The following is a 21,309-nucleotide window of genomic DNA, read 5'->3' as shown; positions in this document are numbered from 1 at the left end:
CCCCCCCCCCCCCCCCCCCCCCCGCCCTCTTAGCGGAGAACAACTCCTGGCAGCTCTGTCACTGTCACATCTGCCACCACTGTATAGTGCAAAAGACCATGACCGAGAGCAACGCTATTACCAATGGTGGCTGCAGAGTGTCTTGGGTCAGGACGTGGGGAGCACGCCGGTTATTAAGAAGGCAGCCTGTGAGCTCAGGCCTCAGGGCAGAAAGGGAAGGGCAAGAAAACCAGGAGACACCTTTGCAGGTTTTGCTCTCGGTTTCCTCACCTACAAGGGAAAAGCTCCTGGCCACACCCCCCTATCTAGAACCGAGCTGAGCCCATTTCTCAGGTCTCTTCTCTACCCATCGTGTAGTGCAGGCTCCACTGGGGACAAACAGGGCCTTGAGATCAGAGTTTCAATCCTAAATCTGTCTTTGGCAGATGTTCCTCCACTGTAACGTGGGACTGACAATGTCTAAACCTCACGTTAGCGCACGGAGACTTTACAAAGTCAACGAATATGCACTGGGGCTTAGGCTCAGGCTGTGCACAGTTCCCCATGAGACCACTGTGAATAGTCACTGGTGGCCATGAAACCACTGCTGTGCCTGCTGTGACACATGGGGCCAAGGCAGGGACCCCCTCCCCCACCGGGACTATGCCCCCCAGGCCCCGCCCTGCCACCCCTAGCCTTCCCGGGCAGGGCTTGTCACTGACCACGCCTCCAACAACGAGAATGCCCATGGAGGTCCTGGATGTCAAGGAGGCCAGGCCGGTGACCATGGAAACCATGAGCTCTTCTTGGGTGAGGGAGCCCTGCGGCAGCGGGGGCATGCTGGGATTGGCTGGCGTCAGAGGGACCGGGCGCTGCACCTGAAAAGAGATGACCAGAGGGTGAAGGATGTGGCCAGCCTCTCATTCAACAGAAAAAAAAAAAAAAACACCAAACCAAAAAACCAACAAACTTTGCATTCAGCCAGGAAGCATTTAGGCTCTAAGGGGAGGATTAGGAAACCCCACAAAATGAGAGCCCTGGCCTTCCCGCCACGTGTGGGATGTGCCCCAGGAACAGGACACACGTAATTCAAGTGCTATGGACAGGAGTGGTTTAAAATCTGACTTGTGGAATGGTGCCATGTGGGCACGTTTAAATCTTCTATATGCAACAGTATACTTATTTTAATATATATTAAAGACAAAATTCAGCTAACCTGTTAAATTTCATTAACTTTGGATACTTAGGGGAAGACTCGACTGATGTGTGGCAAAAACCGGGACCCATGGTGTGCTGTGCGGCCGCCGAGGCGCCCTGGCTGCTACCGCGGGACAGCCCCGTCCGAGCGGTCCCCGTGTCTGCAGGAAGGGTGAGGCGGGGCACTGCTTGCCTGGTCGTTGTAGCCCATCAGGGCCCGGCGGCTGTTCTTGGGGCCCAGGAACCTGTTCACCAGCATGGTCCACCCGAGAGAGAAGTGGAACTCGATGTCCTCCTGAAAGTCTGCACACAGCTTGTCACAGTTCAGGTCATAGCTGAGGGAGAAGCATTGCCGAGGGACGAGCACGTCTATCTGACTCCGCACAGACGGAGGCAGGAGCGGTTTCAAACCATCTGTCAGGAGCAGAAACGAGGAGAAAGCCCATCAGCTCGTCGGCCCTGTGCCACACCAGTGCCCAGCCTCGCGATGGAAGCCGTGCCAGCCCTGCCGGGGACGTGGACAACTGTGCAGGAGCGGGCCTGGGGCGCTGCAAGGGCCTCCTCAGAGAGGCAGGCCAGCACTCTCCAGGGTTCCATGCACCGAGGCTGTACACCTGCTGACATCTATGCCGTGTGTGCATCTCAGGACAGGCCAGACCCTCTGGGACAGTCCCGTGGGGTCACCCGAGAAGGCTCCCAGAGTCTGTGTGTGGATGAAGGCACAAGACACCCCGAGAATCGGAGGGTCCAGAACGGACTCATCAGCACAGCTGACAGAAAAGGGAAGGCCATCATCTCCGCGCACAGGCCTCCAGGGCGGACCTGCGGGCAGCACAGGGCCCCCGAGGCACTGACCTATCATGTCCTGCCGCGTGGCCTGCAGGGAGCTGCTGACGGCCGCGGAGCAGCGGTCGGACATGTTCCGGCCCAGTCCCTCCTCGATGTGGCGGTGCAGTTCCTGTGTGCGGATTGGAGAGGTTAAGGGAAGCAGAAGCAGCACAGCATCAGGAGCTCCTTCTGGGGACCAACCTGAGGCTGGTGAGCTCGGCCCCACAGGGGACCGCAACACGGGCTGAAGCCGGGGTCCTGCCCACCCCCCACCCCGGCTGAAGGGCCGGGACACAGACCAGCAGGGCCCGAATCACCGTCCTACGTGGCTGCTCCACCCCGCGGCCAGAAGGGGCAGAGGTGAGTGCAGAACCCGTGCCGCTTGACCACTCACGTTCTTGTAGACCTTGAGGACCACCGGGGAAGGATGGAAATCCATCTGGTACTCGTCCACCAGCACGGAGAGGCGCCTGATCTCCTCCGCCATCGCGGTGGACACCTGCGGGACAACGGGGCACGCCATCGGTGAGGGCGAGCACCTGCCGCGTCAGGAGAGCCCAAGCGACGCTCGCAGACCACACGAGCGCCCCCGCGAGCCGGCAGTCTCCTCCGCTCTCGCCGCAGGAAGGCTCCGAGGCAGAAGGGATGTTGCAGATGGGCGAGCAAGCGCTCGTCTGAGATGTGGAGGGGAGGCCCGGAGGACAGGGGCTGGCCCAGGGTCACAGAGTGGACAAAGGAGCCCCAAGTGTGTTGGGGGGGTACCGTGCGCTCAGGACAGAGCCACAGCCTCCTCTGCAAGGCTGAGAAACCCTCATGGGAAGGACGTGCGCCCTTTCACCTCCCCAGCCCTCCGGATGCGACCCGGGAGTCCAGAGCTCCCCGAGTGCTTCCTCCCCGAACCTCACCTGCCTCTCCACCTCCTCCGTGATCTGCTTAATCCGCAGCTTGTAGTCCTGCGCCAGGAGCTCCAGCTGCTTGTCAATAAACCTCAGGCGCTCCTGCCGCTCCTCGCGCATTTCCAGGCAGTAAACCCTGCGAGAGCGCACGCTGGGGTCAAGAGCGGGTCCCGTCCAAGCCAGCAGAGGAGCAAGGGGACCGGGGAAGCCTGCGTGCGCCCCGACAGTTTCCTGTGCATGCCCGGAGACATGCTCTCCGCCTTCCCAGGTGCCAGCCACGTACTCTTGGGTCTCCCGCCTCAGAAGGGGGCGGCCGGGGCAGGGAGCGCACTTCCAGGGGGCTCAGACCAAGTTCTGCCCGTTCACAGAGGCAAACAGCTCAGCCTCATTAGTCATCGGGGCAACGAAATTACAAAGAGGTTCTACTCTAGGCAGGCAAAAGCCTGACAAAAAGCAGCAAGTTTGAAGTGCTGGCGAGGCGTGGGGGGAGCTGAGTCCCGGCAACACGCTGCGGCACTGGGAGCGCATGTTTCCGAGAGCAACAAAGGGAAACGGTGAAACTGAAAAGGTGCACAGCCCGAGACGAACGGTTCCGCCTCCAGGAGCTCATCCCAGACAGACTCTTCCAAATGTGCACAAGGGGCCACGTAAACTCATGTCCGCTGCGGAAGGGTTTGCAGCAGAGAAACAACGGGATCTAAAAACCAACCCACAGGAGGGACTCCTGGCCGACTCAAGTCAGTGGGGCACCCGACGCTCGATCTCAGGATTTTCGAGCCCCACACCAGGTACAAAGGTCACTTCCATAAATAAAAACTTAAAACATCTGTGGGAAAATGAGGTATACTCCCCAGGGAATACTCTATGGCAGTTCATGGTCCCAAACTCCAACTCCATGTTATCGGCAGTGTAAGGGGCACAACCAGTGCTGGGCAGAAACACGCGGCGCACTAAGGCAGACGGTCCCAATATGACGTCTCTGCTTTTTAAAGCACACACAAAGCGGGGCAACTGGGTGGCTCAGTGGGTTAAAGCCTCTGCCTTCGGCTCAGGTCATGATCCCACGGTTCTGGGATCGAGCCCCGCATTGGACTCTCTGCTTGGCAGGGAGCCTGCTTCTTCCTCTCTCTCTGCCTGCCTCTCTGCCTCCTTCTGATCTCTCTCAGAAGTAAATAAATAAATAAAATAAAATCCTTTAAATAAATAAATAAATAAATTTTAAATAAATAAATAAAATCTTTTATTTTGAAAGATTTTTTAGGGCGCCTGGGTGGCTCAGTGGGTTAAGCCGCTGCCTTCAGCTCGGGTCATGATCTCAGGGTCCTAGGATCGAGTCCCACATCGGGCTCTCTGCTCAGCAGGGAGCCTGCTTCCTTCTCTCACTCTCTATCTGCCTGCCTCTCTGCCTACTTTGATCTCTGTCTGTCAAATAAATAAAATCTTTAAAAAAAAAATCTTTTAAATAAATAAAATCTTTAAAAAGAAAAAAAGAAAGAACACACGAAGCAACATTACATACTCTTCCGGATCTGTGTGAAAGTACTTTTAAATGGCTACAGCTACACATCCAATTCAAGGCTGTGGTTGCCTCTGAGGAATGGGCAGATGACAGCAGCACAGGGCTAAAGAATCAAACGGTATTTAATGGTTTTGTTTTTTGTTTTTTTTTAAGACTTTATTTATTTGACAGGAGAGAGAGACAGCGAGAGAGGGAGGGGGGAATGGAAGAGGGAGAAGCAGGCTCCCCACTGAGCAGGAAGCCCAATAAAGGACTCGATCCCAGGACCCTCGGACCACAACCCGAGCCAAAGGCAGATGCCTAACCATCTGAGCCACTCAGATGCCACCTGGTTTCTTTTTTTAATTCAACTTTAAGATAACATAAAGCAAACACTGAAGGAAACAATATGTTTTTGTATTATTCTCTCAACTTTCCCAGATGTAAATTTCTAGCAAAAAAAAAAGCCTTTTAAAAAAATGTCTCCTGGGTGGCTCAGTCGGCTGGCTGAGTGTCTGACTCTAGGTACCAGCGCAGGTCCTGGTGTCTGGGTCCCGAGACTGAGCCTCGAGCCGGGCCCAGCAATCAGCCCGAAGTCTGCTTGAGGTTCCTTCTTTCTCTTCCTCTGCCCACCCCCCAAATCTTCCTCTCTAAAATAAATAAATATAAAAAAAGAAAGAAGAAAAGTATCCTGGGGGGAGAGTGGCACCTAGCTGGTTCAGTTGATGGAACATGCTAACACATGTCCTGCTTCAAGCTCTAAGAAATGCTGCAGTGCTCAGTGTGGTGCTAGGCCCAGGCCTCCAACACGGGCCTGTGGGGCAGCGTTTCAGGGGACCACCATACACACCAGAGAGGACACCAGACACCCAACGGACATCCTCAGTAGGCGACTCCGTGCAGGTCTGACTGGGCCTGGTGGCAGCCCAGAGACTCGGCTCTGCCGGTAGGCACACGGGGGAGGGGGAGGTGATCACCTCCCGGCACTGCCCACCGCGGGCACGCAGTCTTGGGTTCTTACCGCTGCTCCTGTGCCGCAATGTGCAGGGAATCCATGATGAGACGCACGGCCTCTGCGATCTGCTTTGCCCGGACTGTGTGCTGCTCAAATTTGGTCTTCACCGCGGACTGGGAGATGCACTCCTGGAACAGACAAGAGGTGGTGAGAGGGGCACCAGCCACAGGGCCAGGCTCTGGCATTCACTGCCAGGGACATGGCTGGTGGGTGCTGGGGGACCACAGAATAACGAGATACTGGAATCAAAGGGCTCACCTCAAATCTCCTTTCAAAATTCTGAAACTCGAACATCCTCACTTGAAAGCCTTCTGCAAGAGCGCCCCCTAGGAAAAGTTCACCGCATGAGTCAGGATGTGACTGCAGGGCAGAGAAAACCCTGAAATCCCCCAAAGCCAATCCGACCAGGCACTGCGTTTCCGGCACTGGCAGACGGGCGCCTGGGTGGCTCAGTGGGTTAAAGCCTCTGTCTTCGGCTCAGGTCATGCTGGGATGAAGCCCTGCACGGAGCTCCCTGCTCAGTGGGGAGTCAGCTTGTTCCTCCCTGTTTCCCCTTGCTCATCCTCTCCCTCTCAAGTAAATAAATACAATTTAAAACAATAATAGTAAAAAACGAGATAAAAATAGAATACCAGCAGAGAAGCAAAGAGCTTCTTACTCATGGCTCTTCTTACCACCTCATGCTCAGAACTACCTTCTACTGGCTGACTTAGCACAAACCAACTGTCTCAAACATCAGGGAAAAGGAAGAAGGAAACCTGTTCCCTTGTCACCTCCTTCAGGCATGCCCTGGGCCTTCTGGATCCTGGCGTTGAGCACCTCCTTGGCAGACACAAAGAAGATACGGTCTCCAGCCTGGCCTCGATCCACCACGCCCAGCTCGTCCACCAAGAAGCTGGTGCAACGCTCCATGTGCTGCCGCCGCACCTGAAGCCCAAGCAGATGGGTGTAACCAGGCGGGGTCCTGGGGGGCCCTTCCTGAGGGAGTCCACAGCCCCCAACTGCCTCTCCTCTAAAGAACAGGTAATACATTCACGTGGTTCAGTACCCCAGTACACACACTCTCTAGAGTCTTCCACCATCACCGTTCTCTAGGCACCAAGCTCCCCAAAACCAACACAATGGGGGTCTCTTGGGGTACAGGCTGCCACAGCTACTTTATGCACATACAAGCAGAAGTGCTTAAACACTGGGATGCTTGGGTAGCTCAGTCAGTTAAGCATCCAACTCTGGATTTCAGCCCAGGTCATGATCTCAGAGTCGTGGGATCAAGCCCCGCATGGGGCTCTGCATTCATCTTGGAGTCTGCTCGGGATTTTCCCTCTCCCTCTGCCCCTCTACCCCCCAACTCATGATCTAAATTAAAAAAAATAATAATAATTAAAATTAAAAATAAAAAAGTGGGGCGCCTGAGTGGCTTGCTTGGGTAAGCATCTGTATTCAGCTCAGGTCATGACCCCGGGGTCCTGGGATGGAGCCCCGCATTGGGCTCCCTGCTCTGCAGGAAGCCTGCTTCTCCCTCTGCCGTTCCCCTGCTTGTGTTCCCTCTCTCGCTGTGTTTCTTCCTGTCAAATAAATAAACAAAATCTTAAAGAAAAAAAAAAAGCTTAAATATGCTCCAAACTGCCCCTTGTTAGACCAGCACAGCGTCTTCACTTTGGTGCCGGAGAAGGAAAGGAACAGAGGAGCCAGGTAAGACTCTAAACCTGGGCTCTGTCCTGTCAAGCCGAGACCTCCCAGGGCCTCACGTACAGGATGAGTGACTGGAAAACCCCTCCTGGCTCTGAACTCCTAGGGTTTTCCTGCCCGGTGCTTTCCTCAGTGTGAGCAGACCTGCTCCTTCCAACAACTCCGTGACAGCTGCCTCACCGGCGAGGGGCTTCCCAGTCACCCTGCTGGGCACCGGCCAGCCGGCTGTGTGCTTCGCCTCCCTTGTGGCCAATCTGCTACTCCTTTCTCTGGCCTTTCCTGTCTTGCAGGACAAGCAAAGACCTGTGAACCATCAGTGAGGATCAACTCTTACCCCCTCCCCCTTCAGGCTTCTCTCTGGGATGTCTTCTGAAAGCTGAGCCTGCTCTACATGATTAATTCTTTATGAACTGAAGTGAGCACCCGCCTCCAACAAGGGCACAGCGGAGGCGGCGGGGACGCTTTCCGGACCTGGACGGCCGCCTTCGGAAGAGCAGGGGGAGTGGGGGCGAGGGCGTGGGGAAGTGGGGGCGAGCTCTCGGAGCCCTCGGAGGAACACGTGGGAAATCTCTGCTGCAGGACCCTGTCATGGGCCTGCTGTGGCCCGGGTGCCCACGAAGAGGTCCTGAGTAGACACACAGGATGGCGTCCCCCACGCTGACGGGACAAACAGCCACTAACCTCTTCCATGTACTCGGGCTCCGAGGCAGACGCGTCCCAGCGGTTGTTCAGGATGAAGATGTTCGGGCGGGACAGGCGCTCGCTCACCTTGTGGAAGAACTGCTTCTCCTGACGGAGGAGAAACCCCGGTCAGAGGAGGGGCTGTGCCAGCCAAGGACCTGTCAGCCGCGTGCCCCGCTTCCCGCTCAGCTGGGTTCCCGGGGCGCAGGAAGAGGCGGGAGAAGAGGGGTTACCGTCTGCATCAGGGTAGACTCTGAGTTGGCCACGAGCACAAACACGTCAGCGTCCAGGCAAAACTTGTCAATCCAGCTGTCCAGCTCTGTGGTGACATCGATGCCAGGGCTAGAGGTGACAGGGGCCAACTATGGTCAGGCACACAGACCGGGGCCCTATTCTTCCTGCTTTGCACAGACCCCAGGCAGCCAGGCAAAGGAGGAGGAAGTTGCAGATCTGAGAGAAATCGGGCCCGGCCTTTAGTCGGAGGCGCATCTACTTTTCATTTCATACTCTCCTCGACTGCCTGAAAACATGTGTTTTGTTCCGTCCCTGCTCACTTTTACTAAAAAAATGATTTGTAACTTCACTTTAAGGTAACAAGTAAGATAAAATTTTATTTGCATATGACTCCCGAAAGCGCTGAAGTACTGTATATCTTTCCCAGGATAGTTCTAACCTATCCCCGAAGCATTGCTTCGAGAGACATAAAAATACCACAGGGACTCCACCACGACCAGCGCCCACCCCTCATGCGCGCACCAACGTTGGGTCGAGGCTGAGACCCTCCTTCACTTTTGGGTGTTCCCCCCATCCCCCTTTACAGACCATCACTGGGACCTCTCCAGGGCACTGCCACCAACAGATACAGTAACCAAACCCTGCGAGACCCAGGAGGCAGGAGGACCGGGCCGGGCCTGTGTGAAAGGCCGCCCACTTAAGCAGAGCCATGACAGGGTCCCCGGGGGACCCTGGTCTGGACGAGGCAGAACCAGAAACCTGGGGACTGGCCAGTTTGGACCACCGACGGAGGCTCTTCCCCCTCACCTGTCCATCAGCACGAGGTCATCCTTCAGGAGCGGACACTTCGAGTTGGGCCACATCACACTCACCAGGCTGCCGGCGTGCAGCTGCTCGTCCTGGTGAAGGGCATGGGCCAGCTGGTTCACAGTCTGACGGGGGAGGAGGGAAAGAAAGAGAGGTCAGGGCTGAGGACGAGTCCCCAGGCAGGACGCTGCCCGTGCTGCTTGGCACGCCCGGCCCGGCGCCCCAACACTGCGGCCTGCCTGCTCCCCCATCTCCTTTCATTTCGCACAGAAAAGCCAAGAGCTGGGAGCTGCCAGCAAGAAACCACTACTCCTCACTCCCCTTCTAAGCTTCTTTCTTGGATGTTGTCCTAAAGCTGCGCTTATTCTGCACTGATGAGTTCTTTATGAACCAAAAGTAGCGCCTGGCCCCAAAGAGGAACGCAAACAGCTCTCAGAAAAATAAACACAGACAAGCCGCTGGTTCCAAATCACAGAGCCAGAGCGGGAATCGCTCTCTGGCCGCCGCTCAGGAAACGAGGCCCAGGCACCCTTTGCGGCAGAGAGAGGCCGGCGGGCCTGCCCGGCTTTCCACAGGAACGGGAGCCTCCTGACCCCCCCAGCCTTCCTGAAGCTCTGGCACCTCCTCAACGGCTCAGATCCAACGGGGCTTCCCCTCTCCCTCCGCAGGGGCTGCTGTCCCCTCCAGGTGCTGGTGGTCCGCTCACTAGGGACACTCTGGCTGGTCCAAGCGCTGAGCCGCCAGCAAGCCCAGGGCCGAAGGCCGCGCCCGCACGCGCCAGCTGGCGTGGTCCCCGCCACAGCCCCTCACCTTGACGCTGCGCTTCTCCTCCGATCCCTCTGTGAGGAGGAAGGCCTCGTGACCGTCTGTGCCCTCGACCCGCAGGAAGCAGTTGGTGGTGTGGCCGATCCCAGAGGGCAGGACTTTGTCCCAGAGCATGGCATTGATCACCGTGCTCTTGCCGTTGCTCGTCCTGTGAGGGGACACCAGGTGTCAGGGATGCTCCCCAAACCGGCATTTCGGCTCCTGCGGTGAGGCTGCCAGCCAGGAAGCCCAAGTCTCCTTCTCTGTGGGGCATGAGTACCCACACAGGCGGAGCAGGCACTCTGTGTTTATGAGGATGGATGGACAGACGCCTCTGGCCTGTGCCGTGGCGTGCTCCCGGTCCATCACTGCACGCCTACCCACAAGCAGAAGCTTAACCAGTCCTTGTGGATCCGCAGCCCGCAGCATTACCACGGAACTCTGTCTCCCTCCGAGGGATTAACCCCCCCTGCTTCTACTGGAAACCAGGGGCTCACCCCCGGGGCGGCCTTCCTCAGTCTAAGTGACATCAGCTGAATGACCCCCACGCCCATGGCTTTCCACAAAAGGCCCATGTGCTGCTCTTCTCCCGTCATGCGCCCCCTAAGGCGAGAAGCACCCCACTTCAGTCCCCCAGATAACCGGCACCACCAGGGAGACGGCTGGAGTCTTCTCGTCCAGCACAGCCTTTTTCTACATTCTGGTGATGAGAGGGCCACATCTCTGAGATGAGGATAAAGAAGTGACAGCCCCCAGGAGTGGAGGGCCACAGACTGAGGCTGAAGCCACCTTAACCTTCATAATTAGCATGGTGACCTTTAATAGAGGTTCCTAAGTGCATGTGACTGATTCACTAACCCTCGTGTATCTATAAACCTTACATTCCTTTCTAGAAGGCAAACAGAAAGCCCCGACACGTCACAGAACAGGAATTAGACCTCTTGCACAACCTTTGAGCACAGAAAGCCATAAACAGGCACAACCGTATCTACCCAGAATCAGGAAATATTAGCAGCCCCTACACCTTCGTACTGATGAACGACCCCCATCCCTTTAAAATCCTCTTGGCCAGGGGAACCTGGGGGGCTTAGTCAGCTAAGGTCGGACTCTTGGTTTCAGCTCAGGACGCGCATCAAGCCCTGGGTCAGGCTCCGTACAGGTGTGGTGCCTACTTCGCTCTCTGTCCCTCCTGCTACCCTCTCTCCCTCGTGGGTCCTTAGGGGTAGGACTCAAAGCAGAACACCTTCTCCTCAGATGACCGCTGTGTGTATAGCATCCAACCTGTCCAGGTGCCTTTTCCCTTATTAGATTTTAACCTTTTTAAAGGTACTGTGATAAAATAAGGAATGTATTTGATTTGTTTTCTATCCCCAGTTCTTGGCACGGAGCTCCTAAAATCCTTGGAATTTCCTAAGTGATGGAAGTGTCTTTGGTCATTCACAGGAGCCCCTTTGGAGCAGCTTGTCTACGCTGAGAGGGGACCCAGGGTGGGATCCCCAGATAGTCTCAAAATGGGCGGGTCACCAGAAAGACCAAAAGAAGAGAGGGCTGGACTTTCAGTCCCACCCACCCGCTTCAGGGAAAAGGGGCTGTGATTCGACTCCATAAAAAATCTTGGACAAGGTGGTTTGATGAGCATCAGGGTTGATGAAGCATCCGCACCCCTGGAGGGCGTCATTCTGGACCCCACCTGTGTACCTCTTCATCGGGCTGTTGTTCTGTATCTTTTATACCAAACCGGGAAACCTAAGTCCATGTGACCCCAGCTTTCTGAGTCACTCTAGCACATTAATCAAAGTTGAGGAGGAGTCACGGGAAGGTCTGTTCTATCGCCAGGAGGGCAGAAGCCCAGGTTTCCCAACAGCATCTGAAATGAGGCCTGTCTTGTGAGACCAGGCCCTTAACCTACGAAATGTGATGCGTCCTCCGGGTAGACCGTGTCAGAGGTGAGTTCCACCTGCGGAATACCCAGGGTCTGCTGAGAACTGCAGAACTGCTCGGGGTATGGGAAACGCTCCAGACCTCTAGCATCTACCAGACAGACCTCCAAGTAACGAGACCTGACGGCTAAAACTCTAAGATCCTTGTAAGAAAACAGAGGAAAGCCTCATGACATTGGATTTGGCAAATTCTTGTATATGACAACAAAAGTAGAGGCACAAAAGCATAAATAAATACAGGGACTACATCGAAATGAAACACTTCTGTGTATCAAAGGACACACTCAACAGAGTAAAAAGGCAACCCAAGGAATGGGAGAAAATATTTACAAATCACATACCTAGTAAGAGATTAATCTCTGGAATACCCACAAAAATACAACTCAACAAAAACCCCACAAACATCCCAATCAAAAATGGGCAAAGGACTTGAACAGACATTTCCCCAAAGAAGATACACAAATGGCCAACGAACACAAAAGAAAATGCTCCACATCACTAATTAATAGGGAAAGGCAAACCAAAGCCCAGTGAGATCCTACCTACACCTGTCGGGATGCCTAGCATCAAAGAAAGAAGACAGGTGGAGAGAGGATATGGAGAAACTATAACCCATGGGCACGCCTGGTAGGGATGAGAAATGGTGCGATCGCTAGGGACAACAATACAGTGGCTCCTTGGAAAGTTAGAAGTAGAATTACCACGATCTGGGAATTCTACTTCTGTGCCTACACGCAGAACTGGAAGGAAGGTTCATACAGGCATTTGTACACCCGTGTTCACGTAGCATGATTCAAACAGCTAAAAAGTAAAAGCAACCCCAGTGTCCATTATGGATGAATGGACAAGCAAGACATGGCCTATACACTCAATGGAGTATTATTTCGTATTATTCAGCCTTACAAAGGAAGGACGTCTGGAGATGTGACACAACAGAGATGAACCTTGAGGACATGATCCTAAGTGGAAGAAGTCAGTTACAAAAGAACAAAATACGGTATGATTCCACTCACTGGAGGTCCCTAAAGAGTCAAATTCACAGACAGAAAGCAGGATGGTGGTTACCAGAGGCCGGGGCTGGGGAGGAGAACAGGAATTAGTGTTTAATGGGGACAGAGTTCAGTTCTGCAGGACAAAGACGTTCTAGAGATAGATGGTGGTGATGGTCCCACAACAACATGAATGCACTAAACACTACAGGACTGTAGTATACACTTAACAGTGATCACGATCATGAACTTTCTGATATGTGTATTTTACCACAGTTAACAACTGAAAAAGGACGGGGAGGGGGGCCATGGGTTCTGAGGCACACCGGCTGCTCCCCACCTGAGGTGCTCAGACGGTGAGATCGCACGAATGCCCCCCTCCCTCCTGGCCAGGAAGAAGGGGGGAGGGCTTCACAGACTCACCGGCCAAAAAAAGCCACTTTCATGTGCCGCCGGGCCAGCACTTCGCTGATGCCCCTCACTTTGGACAGGTAGCCTTTGACATCCAGAACCTGTTCTTCTGTCGTAACTGGGTCCAGTTCTGCGTTCCTGTGAGTGTCTGGAGGTGGAGATTGAAAATGAGCCACTGCAGGTCACGGCAGCTGTTGCGGGCAGAGTCCACCATCATGGCTCTCTGCCATCGCCTGCAGGATCCTATCGTGGCACTGTGACCCAGCAGTTCGGGACAAAGCTTGGAAGCAAGGCTGTCTAGGTTCCAGTGCAAGGCAAGTGCTGCTCCTCCCATCTTCCCAGCTCTGTGACCTCAGGCAAATGAACCCTCCAGAGCGTCCATCTCCTGACTCTTAAAATGAACAGCAGCAGTGCCTACCTCTACGACTATTGCAAGGATTAAATAAACAAAATAAAGAGATTTTGCCTGGGAGGCTCGGTCAGTTAAGCATCTGCCTTTGGCTCAGGTCATGATCCCAGGGTCCTGGGACCGAGCCCTGCCTCGAGCTCCCTGCTCAGCGGGAAGCCTGCTTCTCCCCCTCCCTCTGACCCTTCCTCCCTTCTCGTGTGCATGTGTTCTCTCTCTCTTGCTCTATCTCAAATGGATATTTTATTTAAAAAATAAATTTAAAAAAATAGAAAAGAAACAGTCAGTGGACTGACAAATCTTTAGAGTCCAGTCCCAAGGCAGTCACCATACTGCCCCCTCCAAGCCAGGTCCCAAACCCATCTCAGAAGCACTCCGGCTCTCTCCTCCAGCCCACCAGGAGAAGAGGCCTCAAAGTCGGACAACAAAAGGTATCTAAACACCCACTCCTAACGGCAGCACATAAACACCTTCACTAAGCACGTGTCCATCCACAGCACCACCTAAGGAAGCGGCTCAGAGCATCAGCTACAGTCAGCCTGGGCTCTGGGAGGAGTGGCCCGCCCGCCCCATCTCGGCACCCCCAGTGCCAGGTGCACCCGAGCTACTGCCGAGTGAACAGGTAACGAGCTGGAATAATTTCAACTGCCAATCTCAGAACTTTAGAATTCAGGTTTTTAAATTAACAAAACGCAGAGACTGCCTTCTCCTGCATCAAGAACCCCGCTGGGGGCAGGGCAGAGCGAGGCCATTCTCAGTCTTCGTTTGCTCAGGCTGCTCTACCGAACACGACAGACACGGTGGCTCATTCAAATGGGAATGCTCTGCTCCCAGTTCTGCGGCTGCAAGTCTCAGATCAGGGTGCTAGCCTAGGGGGTGAGGGTCCTCTCTCGGGCCATAGACTTCTCACTGTATCCTCATGTGGCAGAAGGGGGCCAGGGAGCTCTGTGGGGGTCTCTTTTATAAGGGCACTAATCTCATTCACGAGTGCTCCCCCTCACGCCCTAATCACCTCCCGAAGGCCCCACCTCCTAACCCTAGCACACTAGGTCTTAGGATTCCAACATGGGAATTTGCGGACACACGAACATTCAGACCAGAGTACTGGAAATACTTCCTTTTTATAAAGGGAGCCTTAAGCAGTGGCCTGTCACGTAAACCAACCAAGCCGAAGCCAACCTTCTCTAATGGAAAGCAGAGGGTGACCTGTGTCCCTAGGGCATTTCCACTGAACATCAAGAGTTTTGCAGACCAGAATTTAAAAAGCCCTGGTCTCGCTTGGGCACCTCTTTCACAAACAAGGAAACCAAGGGCAGGGAAGGCTCAGCTACTGGGTCTTTGCTGACAATCTCAGACACAGGAGCCAACATGTGCCTTCTAGAATGGTAGCCTGAGAAAGCCCGAGGGGTTGGCAATCGACTGAGTGGGGCCCTGGGAACCCTTCCCCCTCTGCTGATCGAGCAGGGACTAGAGGCTGGACTCAAATTAGTAACTAGTGGAAAAGGTGCCAGTGACGCAAGTTTCCTATCCATAATCCCATTGACTATAAATATCAGAGAAGGAACACCCCGGCCAGGGACAGCCAATACCCACACAGGGCCTGGTATAAACGGGCCAAAGAAAACACCTGGCCTCAAGAGTCAGAGACACAAGGTAGAGCCCTGCTGTGTCACTGCAAGACACTGAGCAATCCTCAAAACCTCAATCTGTTTGTCTTCTACATGGCGGTAAGATGTACCGACCTTTCATGAGTCAGTGACACAGAATACGCAGAATTCCTAAATGACAGGTCCCTTGTTTTCGTGGCCCCATCTCCCATGGCCCTGTCTGGACATGAGCTCCCCAGTGGCCAGGCTCTACCTCCCAATCCCCAAATCCTCCCACCTAAACATGGAAGCTGACAGAGGAGTGAGCCCCGCCAAGCAGGTTGCCTGTCTCACCTTCGAGGAAGGTGGCGCTCTCCTGGATGTAGGCCCCCAGTTGCTCAAAAATGCCATTGATCTTCTTCTTGGCAGTGACAAAGTGCTTGAGGGGGGAAGCATTCACCTCAGCCATGTGTCTCTTGTCCTTCTTGACTGTGACAATGGAGTTGCACCGAGAGAAAAGTAGGGACATCGCGCTGCAAGAAAAGACAAGGAAAGTAACCCACGAACGCCCAGCTTGGATGTTCTGCTAGGGCCATGGCAGGGCACGGTGCGGGGTCTGGGGCTAGCTCTGGGTGCCATCAAGAGCCCAGGCCCTCCAGGACTAGCTCAGGGATGGCAAGATAAGAGTCAGTGTCCACAAGAGAACAAAGTGACCGCTGAGGACATGTGGGCAGTTTCCCTGTGACATGGTGTGGGCACTCAGCTGGGGCCAGGGCCCTGAGCGAAGGCCTTGGGTGATCACACCTGGGTTGGGGGATCCTCACCGGGGGGCAGGCCCTGCCTGTCCCACCTCAGAGAGTCAGGCAGAAATCACGAAGCCCTCCTCTCAGCCTCAGGCAGAAAAGTGTGACAGAAATCTCACTTCTTTCCTACACATCACCCACTTGAGAAAAAGCACTGAATATTCAAAGTGGTAAAAGCAAAGTGATGCTCAAGGTCCATGACCCCCACCACAGCCGTCCCCCCCCCCCGCCCCCCGCCAGCCAACCTGCTGTCCAAGTCACAGGGCCCCAATTCCTAACTGGTTGTTTTGTTTTGATTTTTGGTGATGGTCAGGAGTGGACAAAGGTGAGGCTCAAGTGACAGAGGTTTATGTCTACTATTTACTTAGAAACACTGATTGGTCTTTTTCATTATAAATATGTACACACTGCAGAAAATGTGGAAACTGAAGGAAAAATCCATAACCCCACCATTCTGTGATAAGCACTGTTTCTCAGGAGCCTGGTTTCTGCAGCTCTCTCACTCTCGATCATACAAACCTTTTTATAGCCTTTATTTTTTCAAGTAGCAATAATCTGTGAGGGGCTGTGAGGCTTAACTCAAAGTCCTAGAGATCTTTGGTCAAAGCCCAAAGAGGCAGACGGACCGGAGACAAGGGCACCTGGATGTGGCTGTGCCTACTCCTGAGTCCCACCGTGCACAGAGCTGCTTCCCCAGCACAGCCCTCGGATCCTGGATGTCAAAGGACAAAGGCCCCTCTAAGGGTAAGGGGGAGTGTGCGCAGCTTCGTGTGCCTGGTCCTCTGGCTCCAACACCCAGCAGATTCGTGTAGGCCTCTCCCTTCCCACGCCCTCAGCACGGCAGCCTCAGCTTTCCACCCGCCCAAGCTGGCAATCAGCACTCACTGCCTCTCGGAAATGAGGAGAAACTTCCCAAGGGTGCCAAAGAGTATACACAAGTCCCGGAGAAGCAGAAAGAACATCTAGAGAAAGTGCAAAACACCTGAAAACTGACTCTTAGGATCTAATCATCCCCAAGAGCGGGCAGACAGACAGACACACAGGGACAAATCGACCCACATGTTTTACCTCAACTTACAAATTAAATTACTCTGTTACTGACTTCTAGGAAGACAGGAGAGACAGGTAACTGTATGTCCATTTCTACCTCCCTCCTCAGTAAGCCACAACTGTGAGATTTTCCTAGTGCAGAGGTAGTGTGTCGAGGACTTCTGGGGCTAAAGAACTCTGAGAAAGGGAATTGGGAAGAAAACACTACTGGCTCCCCCAAAGCATTAGAGTGCACTGAAATCGGGCTTCGTGTGGCCCAGCAGGTAAGACTCTCTGGAGAAATGGAGGATGACAAAAAGTGGAACACATCGAAAGGAGAAGAGAAGGGATCCAGGATGGGGCGTGACACATCCGTAGATGAGATTCTGGAAAAAGACAGACCTGGGTTCAAATCACACTCTTTCTGGGCCGCATAAACCTGGGCAGGTTACTTAACCTCAGAGCCTTGAATTCTTTATGTGTTTGACAAGTGTGACGCCACACAGACTGAGAAGACTCAAGAGGACCCAGTACAAACTTTAAGGTAGTTGTATCTGTTATAAAGCAGAGACAGAAACTCTACCGGCAAGATTGCATGACTCTCCCCTAGAACACCCAGCCTTCGGGGAAGGGCAGAGACAACACCAACACACCCAGGGCTCCCCCACCACTGCCATGGGGACTCCAGAAAACAGGTCTGTTCAGGGCTGAGTTTTAGCAGCGCCCAGCTCTAGAAGTTGACCTGCTTGAGGCAGAAAGTTCCCTGAGATCAGGGGGAGCCTAGAAGCATATGCTTTTGATTTCTGGTTCATTGTCTAGAAGCCCAAAGGACACGAAACCAAAAGTGTTAGTGTTCTGTAAGTGTTAAGATTCAAAGGCAGGCACATTACACAAAGCTTAGTGGTTCAAAGTTGTCCAAAAGTCCAAAGCAGTCCAGAAGCTGACCTGCTCTCACCATTCTCTGGCCTGCAGCCACATGCCCCAATCCTTTCTCATGGATCCTACGTCCGACCCATCTAAACTGTCTGATTTCTCCGGCTCAATGGGCTTCCAGAAAGACAGTCTGATTGGGTCGTGACCTATTTCCATTTTTTTCTTCCTCCTCTACGACTCTGAGAAATATGGATGTACTAGTGAACGTCCCTCAACAGGTCCGCCCTCTGACCCTCCCACCCATCGTGTTTCTTAAAGAGCAGCTTTTGGCACATCACCTGTTTCTTAGTGTTTGGAGCTCAGGGAATCAAGACAGTTGAACAAACTTTTCATATTCCAGAATCTGATCCTTCAAAGAGGGAGCTGGACATACATATGTGCACCAATGAACCAAAGTTGCAGAATACACGCACACAAGCCAAGATAGAGCCCCCACTATCTTGGGGCTTTGCCTGCTGGCTTCCGACCCTTACAGGGTGGTAGGAAGCAGCTGGGTTCCTGTGCCTCCTCTGGGAAGCCCAGATAGTCCCTACTTCACTGCAGGGCCCACGGCAAGCTTGTGGGGCCAGTCCCCCAGGCACAGCTGGGTTAGAGTAGCTCTAGTATCAGCTGGACGTTACGTGGCATGCCTCAAGCTGTTGTGATAGCTACGAAGTGCTCTTCAAGTCAGGGTTTTGGATAGTTTACTGAAGCATTTCCCAAAATGAGGTCCACAGAAAGGTACTACACCCCGTGCTCCATGTAAAGAGGGTTCCATAGTGAAAAAGTTTATAAAACACTATATGCCACAGTCTGCCTCCAACAGAGTACACGACCAAAGCAAAGACTTTGGAAAGGAAGGCCTGTTATAAAGACACTAGCTTAACTGTATTTAATGCAGCATTTCACTAATGTATCTAAAGAAATTCTTCTTCTACATAACAGCATTTAAAATCCTGAGGAACACACTTTGGGGAAAGCCTCCTTCATCCTGGTACTGTCCCTCTTCCACCCCAAAAATTGCTAGGGGCACAGCATTAACAGGTATTAACTTAAGACCAGAACCAAATCCAATTCTCAACTGAAAAAAAAGAAAAAAAAAAAAAGGCTCGGCCTCAACCTAGGCTATTAGTTGAGGAGTATTAGGCATCTTGCATGTGCAAACAGCGCTAGCAAAATTCACTGCACAGTGTGTTTGGATCCCAAGCACAGTCCCTGAATCCACACCACCTCCTTACCCAGTTTTATGCACAGCAACTCCTAGCAGGGAAAATAAAATAGGTCCACGGATCGTCTGCTGGCACAACTGGAACAGAGGAGAAGCTGAGAAATTGAAACAAAAGAGTATACAGGGTAAAGGGAGCAGAGGAGACTCTCAGAAGAGCTGTGATAAGGAGCCAGTCTCTGCTGAGCAGAGAGGGGGAGGGAGGAGCCAGCATAGCAGAGAACAAGGGAGAGAGATAGAGACTAATTCTTCAGGGAACCCAAAGATTCTAGACACTTTCTGAACTATCAACCTTTAAACAGGCTCTCTCCGCCACCAATGAAATCGTCCATGGAAGTAGAAAGGACATACAGTTGTGGGTTTTTGGTTTTGGTTTTTTTTTTTTCAACACAGATTGGAAAACTCCAGCTCTGTACAAAGATGACCCGATCCAAGACACGTGCCACTGGATGGCCAGCAGAGCACACCCCTTTCCATTCAACCCAGATCCAGGATGCCAAATATCACGGCCACCACTTACTTTTTGGATGGTGAGAGACCTTCACAGGCTGGGCATCATGTACATGGCTGGAGTCAGACGAAAAGAATCTGAGTTCTCCTCTGTCCTGTCTCTCAGATTAAGGTTGGCTACTGATTGTGTTGACTCCACCAATTCCAACTTATTGGAAAGGAAAAGGAACATGTCACAAGCAGCAAATTAAAAAAAAAAAAAAGAAGAAAAAGGTGCACAAAACACGTTCAATCAGTTTTAAAGCCAAACAAACTCATCCCTGAGGGAAGCTTAGTCATTGCCCACAATAGGATGGTATGTGAGGGAAGTGCCCAGGAGAAAAACACAACACACAGGTGGGGACAATCCTGGGTGTGCACAAACATGTGGTCAGCCGCGTGCTGGTGAGACGCAGGAGCTTGCTAAGGGCACGTCCAGAGTGGTATGAGGAGAGGAGGTAGCAGAACAGGGCAAAGACTGGGCTAATGGCCTGTGGAACTCAAAACTAGAGATGGGAGAGTGGGGGTGAAGAAGAGAAGCAGAACTTATTGAAAGGCTTTGTGTGCTAGAGGCTGTAAAATCTCTCACTTAATCTTCAATTCTATGGGGGCCAACAGAAGCTTGGAATATTTAAAAGATGTACAGACTGCTGGTTAAGTGGCGGAGCTGGAAACTGGGATACCACTTTCCTTTGACGCCAAAGCACACTTGTTTTTAACTTCGTGGAACTGCCTTACTCCACCCTTGCAGGTGGGAAGGGTGATAATCAGAGGCCTTTCTGGGAGGAGAAAGAGAGAAATGGAAGGAACAGGGCAACGAAGGATTACAAAGGAAGGGTAGCTTTGTCTTCATGTATCCAAACAGCTCGTTATTGGGCATCTGTGTGTGCCTCCTGTGTGCTGCTAGGCGCTAAAGTTAGGGATGGGTCAAACAGTACCTGCCCTCAAGGCGCTTACTTTCACGTGAGAAGTCAAACAAGAACCCGGTGACAGCACGGGAGTGCAGTAAGTGCCCAAAGTGGGAGAGGACAGGATGCGAGGGTGGTGAACCTGGGCACTTACGTGCTGAGTAAATGCTGGCATATACAGAAGACTGGATACGAAATGGCCAAAGGGCTGGGGTGGAAAGTGGCGAGGAAGGAGAGAGGGACGAGGAACCTCAGGGAACCCCACCCCGACTCCCGACACCCGCGTCCCGCCCCCTGCTCTCAGGGCCGCGGAGGGCCCCGCAGCGAGGCCGGGGCGTGGGACGCCCGCCTGCCCGGATCCCGAGCCCCCGGGATTTCGGCGTCCCACGGGTCCCCGCCGGGCTGCTCAGGACTCGCAGGGCTGGGCCGGGCTAGTCCCCACCCCTCCGGCGCGCTCCCCTCTCACCTTCACCTTCCCGGCCTCGCGGCGGCCATCATGCCCCCCACGTCACCAGAGGGCGCCACCCCGAAAGAGGCGGGGGGACGCTCACGTCACCAGCTGCCGCACGCTCGCCGCCCCGGCCCGGGTCAGTTGGTGGACTCTGAGCTCAGGCGGTTAGACCCTATCAGTCCTTACAGGTCAGCGAGACTGCCGGCTCAGCGCTCGGAGAGGCGTCTCAAGCAGGCTCGTTCACCGCCAGGGCGTCCCAAGCCCATGACTTAGGCCTGGAGACTCCCGCTGCATCATGGGGGCTGTAGTTCCGCCGGGCGCCCGTCAGGGCGGGGTGGGCGGGGCCTCGAGCTGTCTAGGGGACCGCGAAAACAAGGGCGTGGATCCGAGGTTCCCGCTTTCTCGTTTATTGCCCGGGAGCCTGACCCCAAGGCCCCTGCCAGCTCTGTAATCCCAGCCTGCGCTCTGTAATTTTCCAGGAGAACTCTCAAGAGGAAGACAGGAAGCAAACTTGGGCCTGCTGCCCTTCAGT

General features: G+C 53.6%; 1 protein-coding gene across 3 annotated transcripts in view; it reads right to left on the bottom strand.

The window, feature by feature from the left end:
• MFN2 (mitofusin 2) overlaps window positions 1-20,904 on the bottom strand; it is a 26,259-nt gene extending 5,355 nt beyond the window's left edge. The window contains exons 1-17 of one of the 3 annotated variants that reach the window (XM_059375630.1): window positions 20,793-20,904; window positions 19,450-19,587; window positions 18,943-19,027; window positions 15,315-15,493; window positions 12,981-13,116; window positions 9,635-9,797; window positions 8,825-8,949; window positions 8,017-8,125; window positions 7,784-7,891; window positions 6,172-6,340; window positions 5,672-5,739; window positions 5,420-5,541; window positions 2,910-3,036; window positions 2,399-2,503; window positions 2,032-2,134; window positions 1,370-1,590; window positions 702-857 (exon numbers count right to left, since the gene is read on the bottom strand). In XM_059375630.1, coding sequence (XP_059231613.1) covers window positions 702-857; window positions 1,370-1,590; window positions 2,032-2,134; window positions 2,399-2,503; window positions 2,910-3,036; window positions 5,420-5,541; window positions 5,672-5,739; window positions 6,172-6,340; window positions 7,784-7,891; window positions 8,017-8,125; window positions 8,825-8,949; window positions 9,635-9,797; window positions 12,981-13,116; window positions 15,315-15,489 — 1,887 coding nt within the window. In that variant the 5' untranslated portion in view covers window positions 15,490-15,493; window positions 18,943-19,027; window positions 19,450-19,587; window positions 20,793-20,904. The remainder of the gene's footprint in view (window positions 1-701; window positions 858-1,369; window positions 1,591-2,031; window positions 2,135-2,398; window positions 2,504-2,909; window positions 3,037-5,419; window positions 5,542-5,671; window positions 5,740-6,171; window positions 6,341-7,783; window positions 7,892-8,016; window positions 8,126-8,824; window positions 8,950-9,634; window positions 9,798-12,980; window positions 13,117-15,314; window positions 15,494-18,942; window positions 19,028-19,449; window positions 19,588-20,792) is intronic. The other 2 variants (XM_059375629.1, XM_059375631.1) reach the window with 2 other exon arrangements.
• Between the last annotated feature and the right edge of the window lie 405 nt (window positions 20,905-21,309).

The sequence above is a fragment of the Mustela nigripes genome, chromosome 14 (genome assembly GCF_022355385.1).
Source record: "Mustela nigripes isolate SB6536 chromosome 14, MUSNIG.SB6536, whole genome shotgun sequence".
NCBI classification, from domain to species: domain Eukaryota; kingdom Metazoa; phylum Chordata; class Mammalia; order Carnivora; family Mustelidae; genus Mustela; species Mustela nigripes.
This window is presented reverse-complemented; position numbering and strand designations above follow the sequence as displayed.